Below are 12171 nucleotides of genomic sequence, written 5' to 3' on the forward strand. Positions count from 1 at the left end.
ACCTTCCATGCCATTGCTTCCGCCAATCCTTGCCCCAATTTGGGGGCCCACATCCGATCAGACAGACACCACATTTAGACATCACACAGGTGTTAGTAGTTAGCCCTTGGGAGGAAGCTTGAGAGGGTTTCTGGGCTGCTGGTTATGCTCTGCTTATTGACCTGGGTGCTGGCTATACTGGTGTCCTTGTTTTGTGAAAATTCCTTAAGCAGCACACTACACTTTGTATCCTTTTGATATGTATGTATGTTGTACCAGTGTGAAAGTTTGCTCAAGGGGTGCTTGGGTGGCTCAGTCCATTAAGCGTCTGCCTTCAGCTCAGGTCATGATCTCAGGGTCCTGGGATCGAGCCCCATGTAGGTCTCCCTGCTCAGCGAGGAGCCTGCTTAGCGAGGAGCCTTGCTTCTCCCTCTCCTTCTGCCCCTCCCTCACACCCACTTGTGATTTCTCTCTCTCTCTCAAATAAATAAAATCTTAAAAAAAAGTTTAAAATAATGAAAATCATTGCACAAAATAAACTGGAAATACCTGGGTAAGAATTACAAGAATTAACTGAGATTAGGGCGCCTGGGTGGCTCAGTTGGTTAAGCGTCTGCCTTTGGTTCAGGTCATGATCCCAGGGTGCTGGGATCGAGTCCAGCTTCGGGCTCCCTGCTCTGTGGGGAGTCTGCTTCTCCCTCTCTCTCTGCCCCCTTTTCATTCTCTCTCTCTCTCAAATAAATAAAATCTTAAAAAAAAGAATTAACTGAGATTATTCGTAACGTTGTTTATTGCATTGAAAAGTCTTTGCAAAAAGACATTGCGCACAAACAGAAGTGGAGCTATAAAGAATACAGCAAACTGATGGCTGATGAGAGTAATGGCAAACTTAAAATGTAGCATTTTTATTATATTTAATAGTTTTGTTCAAAAAGGATGCATCAGAGTAGTTTGAAAGGCTACTTTACATTTAATAAAAAATATGTGCAAATATTTCCAAATGTACATGTTTGATTTTTTTCATTTGTTATTGAAATTCATATACAAACACTGGAATCTTATCCTATAGGTTAAAAACATAACAAAAGACAACTTCAATTTCAAGTAAAATCTCCATTGACAATACAGATTTAAAAGTTTGGTTACTATTCACAAAATGCACAGAAAAGACAATACACCTAGAGTGTGCTTGGGAAGCAAGTCAGACTGTGGTCTTGTAATAGTCACAAGTGGACCCAAGACTTTACAAGACTCTAGCCTTATTGTAAAATGGAACTTTGGAATTTCCTTCAACTAATTAAAAAAAAAAAAAAGCGCAGTGCATATTTCCTCTATTAAACAGAGGTATTCATCCATTTTCTGCAAGACTGTTATATTCACTCTTAGAAGATCTGTCCTGTTATAGGCAGGTATTGGTGTGGAAATTGGATAATATAATCCTGTTTAGGCTGTTCCCAACAGGGGAGACATCTGTTCTAAATCAGTGAAGGACAGTACAACCCATAAATGAAAGAATATTGTAACATTGCAATCCACTGCAAGTCACTCAAATTCCGGTATGCAGAATGATTTGCGTAAGGGGAAATGACAGGGATGCTTTTAGTTAACCAGTTTGATATGACCACTGATGATAATCCGTCAGAAGTAGATGACTTGTTTCTGATTGTATTTAAGAAACAGAAAGATAAGACATGCTGCCTTTGGATAGCCAAACACATTTGGAAATTTCACACATTTGTGCCAAAGGTACAATATAAATCTCAACCAGGCAAAACAGTTTCTTAGTTGGCGACCTGAGTATTTCTTTCTCCCTAGAAATTAAGTACAACTTCATTCACTTCAGTGTGAAATACATGGAAATAGTCCTCAGGACTAAAGACTATATATTACATATAATACCTAGAAAATCATTGGCACTCAGAAAAGATTAAGTAAAAATAAAAGATATAAAATGTTCTGGTTTAAAATATGGATTTTTAAAAACCTAAGTATATTCAATGTATATATTCCAAACCAATGTTTTCCTTTTGATATTAAGCTCATTTAGAATGTTCTGTCTTAAAAAACTCATTTTAAACATAGATTTATATACAGGATGTTCACTTTTTAGATTTTTTTTTGGAAAGGTAGTCAGAATTCTGTTAAAGATCACATATTTCACATGCTGCTAAAGTTTTAGAGAAAAATATAAACTCAGTCTTATATCAAAATTTTTTTGGTTCAAAATAACACAATTTTTGCATTCGATTTTAAATAGACCATACCTCTATAGACCTATACACGATGATCATTTCGATTAACTAAGATAAATTAAAGCTGCATTTTTAAGCTAGAGACAGTCTGTCATATATTTTATTTGATCTCAGTTGTGATCCATGACTATTATCATATCAAAAAATGATTTCTACAAACCACAATAATCTTATTGCTTCACTTCTCTGAATCTGTGTTTCGAAACTAGATCAGCTTTTAAGTGAACCTTTTTTTTCTTTTTTTTAAATTTTGAACTCTGGTTACATATCTGGTCACATATAATCACATTGATTATTAGGTACTAAGTTTACATTTTAAAAACTTCATTGATGTATTCACTAAAAGTGATTTTTGAAGACTTTTCTTGATAAACGCGTTAATAATTCATTTATTCAGTGTCGCCCTACACTGACCAGTGCAGCTCATGGGTATCAAGGTCAGTCAGAAATGGATTTCTCTTTAGGATAATCCTTCCTGATTTACCTGCCCACGGAGACTGTTGGGGCACACTTAGCCCGACTAAACAGAGGTACACCAGTATCCACGAGAACACTGTTAGCAAATCTGTTGTGGGGCGGCGGGGGAGGGGAACAGCAGCATAACATTAGCAGATCTGGACATGGCTGAATCACCTGGATAATTCTCCTCAGCATTTTGTACATCTTAGAGGTAGGCTATTTATTTTATGAATAAAGCCTTTAAAAAAAATTCTTAGTGGTTCTCTTTCATTGGTTAAGAGGTTAAAAAAAATGGAAGAGGTTTGAAAATCAAATGGAAAGAGAATGAGTGTTTCAAGTCCAAAGAAATAGTCAATGCAGAAAATGTTTGCATAGAATGACATTGGTGGGTGAATTCTGCCTTGCAGTCCTTGCTTATAGCAATCTCCTGAGCCGGCTTTCAGGAAGCAAGACTACGCATAGCCTGTGGAAACGAAGGGGAAACAAAGTGTTCATACAAATGAATTCTCCTTTAGTCTAATGCTCTTTGTTTTTTACAAATATGATTTGATAGTTTGGGTTACTCACATTATTCATCTTAGGTGTGTGTAGGGTAAAAACTCAATTTTGTACCTCATCATTCTTAGATTTATTTAAAAGCAACAAGTACTATTTATCAAGCACTTTACTATGTACAAGAGTACATAGTACTTTTACATGCATCCTTTAATTTTCACAACTCTGTGAAGTATTACTATTTCCATTTCACATGAAGAAGCTGAAATGAAGACATGATCAGTAATTTTCCCCAGGCTACACAGCCAGTAACTATTAGATTCAGGGGTGGCACACATATCTGTCTGGTTCTAAGGCTCATACCCTCTACATCTGATACTAATGATGGACTCTATGTTGGTTAATTGAATTTAAATAATAAAAAAATTTTAAAAATACAGCTCATACCCTCAAAACCACTCCACTCTACTCCTTTGCTACCTACAGGACCCTAACTAAATGATCCTTTTATGTTACCTGAATAATGATGCCATTAATTTATGTGGCAATCCGAAAATACTTCTGTAATGTGGCAAGTTCTTAAGTTCCAATTGTTTTAAAAGGTTTTATTTATTTATTTGCTAGAGAGAGAGAGCGAGAGCACAAGCAGGGGGAGTGGCAGGCAGAGGGAGAAGCTGGCTCCCCACTGAGCAGGGAGCCCAATGTGGGACTCGATCCCAGGGTCCTGGGACCGAGCCCCGTGTCAGGCTCCCTGCTCCGCGGGAAGCCTGCTTCTCCCTCTCCCACTCCCCCTGCTTGTGTCCCCTCTCTCACTGTCTCTCTGGCAAATAAATAAATAAAATCTTATAAAAAAAAAAAAAAGAATGACATTTCCAGACTCACTAAGCTGGTGGACTAAGGATCAGGACCTCTGATTTTCACCCTAGCAATGTATTTTCTCCACAAAAATCTCTGCCTGTCATCCTCACTGCCTGATTATACCACAGGGGTTCAAATATTATTCTTCTCGACATCTTTTATCAAGATCTGGAATAAGGCAGAGAAGGCATGCTAATCAGATTTGCCTATGACATCAGTAGGATGGATAGTTAATATGCTGGGTGATGAGTTCAGAATTTGAAACTATATCCGTAAACTAGAACCAACAAGATGTAATCTAGCAAAAATATGTGTAACCCTGCATTAGAGTAAAAAACCAATTACATAACTATAAATGGGGAGCCTAGCTGGGCCATAGTTTGTGTAAAATGACCAAGTTTTTTGTTGGCCCCTGCTCAGTAGAAGCCAAGATTTTGAGGAGTGCCTGGGTGACTCAGCCGGTTAAGCATCTGACTCTTGATATCAGCTCAGGTCATGATCTCAAGGTCGTGAGATCAAGCTCCCTGCGTTGGGCTCCACGGTCAGCAAGAGTCTGCTTGAGAGTCTCTCCCTCTCCCTTTGCCCCTCCCCTGTGCTCACTCTCTCTTTCTCTCAAATAAATAAATAAATCTTTAAAAAAGAAAAAAAGAAGCCAAGATTTTGAGGTGGCTGCAATGAAAATAAACATTTTAAAGTCACAGTAATAGACATATTTTGACAAGATCAAGGTTGATTATGGTTGTGTAATCTCCACGCTGACCTAACTCCACCTGGGATTTTGTGTCCCACTCTTGACAAATTTTGCGCCCATGAGGAACAAAGGGAGCTAGAGGAATCTAGCCTGGGGTAGAGTCTGTTGGACCCCTGAGAGCTACTCTCAAATAGGTAAAGGCTGTTCAGTGGGAGGGCTTGTGTTGCTAAAGAAGGCAGACCTCAGTCCACTGGGTAGTTATTAAAGAAAGGCTGCATCTAGTTTGGGAAGCAAAACTAACACTTGGAGACATCCAATCATGTGACAAACTCCCTTGAAAAGCTATCAGTTGCCAATATCTGGAAATGTTCACACACAAGCTGAGTGAACATCCTTAGGGATGAAGTAGGAGAGATTTCTGCAGGGGCTAGGATGTGGATGTCTTGATATTCCAAGACATCTTTTAACTTTAAAATTCCTAGGATCTTCCTTTGTTGCCTGCCCCTCCCCCTGCTTGTGCTCTCGCTCTCTCTCTCTCTGGCAAATAAATAACTAAAATCTTTTACTTGGTGGTGGAGCCACAAAGATTCAGTCAGATACTACGTTTAGGTCAAGGTTCCTAGGAAGAGTCTGATGTCCCAAGAGCATCAGAAATACATGGGCTCAGTCTCAAATGGAGGAAGTGTCTTGTTTACCATTATCAGCCAGATGAAGAAAGTTCCGTGAGGTTCCTGTCCCTCACGTACTTCTCCTGAAGCTTATAAAACTCCTGGGTTAAAAATTCCCTCCATCTACCTCTCCCCCATCCCACAGTCCTTAGGTGGGGAAGGAAGAAGACATATGCAGAGGCTTAGGTATAAAATCAGGCCCAGTGTGTTGGCTGCTCCCAGTCACTGATTGTGCCTATATGTCTGGGGCAAAAGGTCCCTAAGTACTTAATGTCTTCAAGGGACAATTCTTGTTTTCCATTTTCCCCTTTCTATGAAGCCATCCTTTTGGTATATTTTTAAAAATCATTTTCCCTGAATGGTTTTAGTCAGACATAGTCACTCTTTGTATTATGCTATTCAGTCAAGGTTCAATCCAAATTATTTTCACTGAAAGGAAATAATGATCATACCTCATCCTGGACATCAAGTTCTTCTTCAATCAGCTCTGCTTCCATTAATTCAAGAGGATCTTTACAGTCTTGGATGAGAGTAATCTTGACCAAGAGAACAGAGAATATTTATTGGAAAGACAATGACATCAGCCCACCCTGATACTCCTCTGAAAATCATTCGAAGCTTTGCTGGTGCTTCTCATCTATAATCTCCATACCGCATAATCCTTTTCAGCTTTCTTGTTCTTTTACATTTCCCACCTCAGGATTTTTCCTCATACTAATTTTTCACATTCAAGTGTGAACTGGCATGGCTCTCCACTGTCTCAGCTCCTTCTCAGCTCTCTTCCCCAACCTCTGAAGCGTGTACTGCTTCCCGAGTCACCCTGTCTGCCTAAATGACTCAGCAGCCAATCGTGTTTCTCCTTCAGTGGTGGAGCTGAGAGCACTTAGTACCCCATCGAGCACGCAGTGAGTGCCCAGTGAAGGGCTTGTGACTGATGACAATAAGCCGTCCCCGGCTGAATTGGATGAAAATTAATTTTATTGGAAATGGAAGCCAGAGTGTACGGACCACACAGGTTGGTTGTTCGGGGAAGTTCTGCTTTTTAGCAGTAGTATGCAATTTAATCTTCCACACAGAGGAGACCAATAACAACTTGGGCCTTGGCTTATGTATGAAGAAGGATATTTCTAAAGCAACTCCAGATGTGTATCAAGGCAAGGGTAGTGTTTCAAAGTGCTTTTGAGTGACTTTGCATCTCAGAAATAAATAACCCAATTCTCTTTGCTCAGGGGAAATGCATTAGAGACTTAAGTCCCTGTGCAGGTGGTCATGACATAAAAGTTAGGGGACAGGTAGAACCACCAGTTGAGGCTATCCTGGGATAATCCTTGTGATGGTCAAATAAAAGGACAGGGAGAGGGTCACACCACTGCATCCACAATATCCAAACACGCAAGTTATGTTTCTTTAAGGGAAGGAAAGTACCACAGGCAAGATTTATCGTCATTTGCTATCCATCTACCGGGTATGGGGCTTTGTGCTAGACAGTGAGGGCATATAGAAGTAAAAGTTCCTGGTGTGACAGGTCATCAGGACTGCTCAACCCTCTACCCAGTGAACCAGTAAGTGTATGACACAAGCGTTCAGTGATACTCAGTCTAACACTTGTTCAGGGCCAAAAAAATCCATCCCAGCCACTCACAAGGCCTCCCTGTTGGCAGACAAGATTGAGTCTAACCCTGGAAGGGGCACTCTTGGTCAGTGGTTTCTGCGGCATTCCTGGCCTGAGACCTTGAATCAGAAATAGAGTAAAAACAAATAACGAAACAACCATTTTCATGTTGAGAAAGAATTTGACACCTCACTTTAAATACTTCCAATGTGAGGGGTTTTTTTTTTTTAGATGCTTTGTATGATCCTGCTTTGTTGTTGCTGTTACCTATGGGTTAGAGAATTTTAAGTTAGAAAATAGAAAAAGGTTTATGAATTTTCAAAGATGAGCATCTTGCATGTAGCTTGCTTGCTTTCTTCTTCTTCTTTTTCTTTTTTTTGACATTTGTGGTTTTACTACTTTTTTTCTTTTATGTATTTCAGATCCACACCTTGGTATTTAGTACTAATATTTTCCCCAGCAGCATTAAGCAGTCTCTCCACTAACAAGAGCTGAAGAGAATAATGCACCATTGTTTTCTAAATTAATTTTACTTCAAACATCAACTTCCAATCTACAATAAAAATCTACTCATCCTAATTTTTAAAAAGAAGGAATCAATTGAAAATATAGTACACTGTGTCACTGGACTAATTACTATTGTTGTTATTTTATAAGTATTTGTTTTAGTTGCCCAGATTCACTGTCAGAAGGTCCATGAAAGAAGAGGTTCTTGGACCAGGCCCAGCGACCCAGCCCAATGCCCTGTCCAATGACCCAGTCTGGAATGCTTGGCTCTCTGGGGGATACGTCTGGAGAGTTGACAAAATAGGGAGGCTCATGGGAAACCAGGGTCTATTCTATTTTGTTGGAAAGAATTAACTCTGGGCTGATTCATGACTTTTCTTTTTTCCTTTTTCAAAGATCACCTATGACCTAATGGATCCTATTTAAAGACATTTATCATCGAGATTTTCCAGATGGCTGAAGATTTAAATTGTATTGTGCATCGTATACACAAATCACAGAAAATCCAAGACTCACCACCTATATTCTAAAAAGGCATTATTACAGCTAATGTCTATTTTTATTGGTAAACCCACGCATTATAAAATTGATATGTATCAGGTACTACCAGGTGCTTTCCTATAAACTCATATTTAGTCATCATATCAACCTAGTAAGGTAAATGTTTTTACTCCCATTTTAATGATGAGAGAAGTGAGGCTCCGAGAAGTTAAGCAGGTGGCTCTAAATCCTAGGAGGCTGGGATTCAAAACTAGATTTGTGCAGTTTTTGCTCTTTACAGAAATCGTGGTAGTTTAGGAAAGATACATATGTAGAAAGGTTAAATGTTTACCGTTTCTAAAATGGAATCTTGACCCTCTCGAGATTTAACCTGGTTCTGTAGATGGAGGACAGCATCATGGACGGTCAAGAAGAATATGTCCTTTCTAATGTTATCATTAAAGAAACCACACTTCTCCAGTTTTTCTATCACATGATCTTCAAAAGAAAGAAAGAATGTTCAGTCTCTAGGAAAGCACATTTTTGTAACATCAGCCAATACTACATTTTGTCAGCTCCTCCTTTTAATTGTTTTCCCCCCATTTTCAAAACGTGACCCTGCTCTAAACTGGCTGAGTTTCTATTCCAAAAGCACCTGGAATGGTTGTACCATAACTGGTTGCTTTAGACAGCCTTGGTTCCCGACCACCTTGTTGTTGCCAGTGAACCCGTCCTCAGGCTGCTAGGAGCCTGGATGCTAATGGCTCACAGCTGGGCCTTCTCTGAAGAATTTTCCTTGGCCACCAGTTTATACCCCAACCTTGGGTGGCCTACAGCCCTTGACTGACTGATATGGGGGTACAAAGACTGGCCTGCTTGCCTCGGGAAGGATAACCCCGTGATGCTCTTCCTGCTGTGTGCCCCCTATGACATCAGGCTCAGGTAGACTTCTAAAACCATGGCTTTGTCCAGCCTCTTCCATTAGCCCCTCCCGAATTTCTCAGGCATACTCTCAATAAATCACTTGTGTAAGAATCCTTATCTCAGGGCCTGCTTCTAGACAACTCAGCCTAAGCACTAGCATTTTCCTACATACATACACTTGTGCATAGACAGACACAGACTCAGACCCTAGAGGATTCTCTACTTCTAAGGGATCCAAATCATCCCCATGGTAAATTTTTCCCATTGACCCCGCACTGCTGTCAGGACGTGGCTCACCAGCTCTACTAAACAAGTTGGAAGTAATATCTTTCCAGGTTCCAAAAGGCCCTCAGAGGAATTGCACAATGGGTAGAGTTTCTGTTTGTGGCACTGAAAAATTTTGGGAACCAGTCATTGTAATGGTTGAAAAACACTGTGACTCTTCTTAATGCCACTGACTTAACTGTATACATCAGCATGACTAAAATGGCCACTTTCATGTTATACATCTTTTACCCCAATAAAACACAGTTTTTAAAAAAAGGCCTCTTTGGACATTATGCACCCACATTCCAAGGTAGAAGAAAGGGCTTAGGAGAAAGTCTTAGAGGTAGATATATTTGTACATGCACTTACCTTGAAGGGATGCAAAGTACACATTTACATCAATTCTGTGAAATTCTTTGACAATCTAAAAATGTAAAACAGAATTTGTAACAGTGAGGGACTTTATCTGCCCATAATTCAGTAGCATTCCATTACTTCCTCAGGAGAAACGTGAACACTTTCATGGTTAACCAGGATTTCGAGGAAAGTTGATTATTGGAATCATTCGTTCTTGGAAAACCAGAGAGGTTTTCTCTGACCTACAGTGATGGTAGGACAAGGGATGAAAAGGCCATGTCTCCAGAGGTGGCAGCATCTAGCACACAATAATAGCACAGTGCTGGACAGCACAGAGGCGCTTCAACAATATTTGCACAAGAAAGGGAAGAAAATACAGGAGGCTTCCTAACACAGCCCCTGCTGATTGGAGACAAGAGTATACATTTGTATCTTTGAATGGAAGACATGTAAGTATGGATATGTGGTCACTGGATGCCAAATGTAAAAAACTGACCTAAAAAGTCCTCTGTATTTTGACTCTATCATTGTGAATGTCCTGATTGTGATTTCTGTACTTTAGTATTACAAGATGTTACCATGGGGAGAAATTGGGTAAGGGGTACATAGGCTCTCTCTGTATTATTTCTTACAACTCCATGTGAATCTACAATTATCTCAAAATAAAAAATTTAATGAAAAATATCTAGATACAGCCAAAGCAATCTTGAGAAATAAGAACAAAGCTGGATGTATCACAATCCCAGATTTCGAGATATACTACAAAGCTCTAGTAATCAAAACAGTATAGTACAGGCGAAAAAACAGACATATAGATCAATGGAACAGGATAGAAACTCCAGAAATAAACCCACACTGATATGGTCAACTAACTTACGACAAAAGAGGCAAGAATACACAATGGGGAAAAGACAGTCTCTTCAAAAGTGGTGTTGTGAAAACTGGACGGCTACATGCAAAAGAATGCAAGTGGGCCACTTTTTTACACCATACACAAAAATAAACTCAAAATGGATTAAAGGTCTAACTGTGAGACCTGAAACCATAAAAATCCTAGAAGAAAATATAGGCAGTAACTTCTTTGACATCGGCCATAGAAATATTTTTCTAAATATGACTCCTCAGGCAAGGGAAACAAAAGCATAATGTAACTATTAGGACTTCCTTAAAATAAAAAGCTTTTGCACAGCAAAGGGAACTATCAACAAAACAAAAACCATCAAAAAAACAAAAACAAAACAGAACAAAAAACCCAAACCTAGCAACCTACTGAATGGGAGAAGATATTCACAAATGATATATCCAATAAGGGGTTAATATCCAAAATATATAAAGAGTTTATAGAACTCAACACCCCCACACCCCCAATAATCTCATTAAAAATGGACAAAGGACTTGAATAGATATTTTTCCAAAGAAGACCTATAAATGGCCAACAGACACCTGAAAAGATGCTCAACATCACTCATCATGGTAAATGCAAATCAAAACCACATGAGGTATCACCTTGTCAGAATGGCTAGTATCAAAAAGACAAGAAATAAGAAGAGTTGGCAAGAACATGGAGGAAAAGGAACCCTTGCATGCTGTTGGTGGGAATGTAAACTGGTGCAGCCACTGTGGAAAACAGTATGGAGGTTCCTAAAAAAATTAAAAATATAAATAACATATGATCCAGTAATTCCACTACTGGGTATTTATTCACCCAAAGAAAATAAAAACACTAATTCAAAAAGATATATGCACCCCTCTGTTAGTATTGTAGCATTACTTACAATAGCCAAGATATGGAAGCAACCCAAGTGTCCATCAATAGATGAATGAGTAAGGAAGTAGTGTGGACACACACACACACACACAAATATTACTGAGCCATAAAAAAGAATGAGATCTTGCCATTTGCAACAACATGATGGACCAACAGACACATAAAAAGATGTTCAATATCACTCATAAGGCTAAGTGAAATAAGTTACTCAGAGAAAGACAAATACCATATGATTTCATTCATATGTGGAATTTAAGAAACAAAACAAATGAACAAACAAACAAAAACAAAAAACCTGAGAGTCTTTTTTTTTTTTTACCCCAGAGTCTCAAATCCAGAGAACAAACTGATGGTAGGGGATGGGTGAAATAGGTGATGGGGATGAAGAGCACACTTACCGTGATGAGCACTGGGTAATGTATAGAATTGTTGAATCATTATATTGTTTATCTGAGACCAATATAGCACTGTATGTTAATTATACTTCAATAAAAATATACAAATTAGTAAAAAATTTAAAACAAAAAACCAAGACTCAAGAACTATGGGCAATAATAAAACAGAACTTGACATTTCTGGGGGAAAAAAAATCAAGACCTCTACACAAGTATAATGTTTGGAGATATAATTGCCCTTACAGGATTTGAAAGAACTATTTGTTAGGTGTGGAAAATATTCTGGCATTAAATAAGTTACGACTCTCCCCAAAAGTAATTCATTAAACCCTTGGACCAATACAATCTACAATGGAGCTGAGCCACAGATGAGAGTGAAATGCACAATGAAGAACAAGATTTATGTCTTCATTTCTGTTCTCAAATGAGTACTGTAATAGCCAGGCTTTCTAAAAGAAC

General features: G+C 38.8%; 1 protein-coding gene across 1 annotated transcript in view; it reads right to left on the reverse strand.

Moving 5' to 3' along the window:
- Window positions 1–3129: 3129 nt before the first annotated feature.
- The window catches only part of SLC26A4 (solute carrier family 26 member 4), a 44986-nt gene continuing 35944 nt past the window's right edge, over window positions 3130–12171 (reverse strand). The window contains exons 18-21 of the mRNA XM_021682905.1: window positions 9562–9616; window positions 8354–8499; window positions 5855–5938; window positions 3130–3153 (exon numbers count right to left, since the gene is read on the reverse strand). Coding sequence (XP_021538580.1) covers window positions 3130–3153; window positions 5855–5938; window positions 8354–8499; window positions 9562–9616 — 309 coding nt within the window. The remainder of the gene's footprint in view (window positions 3154–5854; window positions 5939–8353; window positions 8500–9561; window positions 9617–12171) is intronic.

The sequence above is a fragment of the Neomonachus schauinslandi genome, chromosome 12 (assembly GCF_002201575.2).
Source record: "Neomonachus schauinslandi chromosome 12, ASM220157v2, whole genome shotgun sequence".
Classification (NCBI taxonomy): domain Eukaryota; kingdom Metazoa; phylum Chordata; class Mammalia; order Carnivora; family Phocidae; genus Neomonachus; species Neomonachus schauinslandi.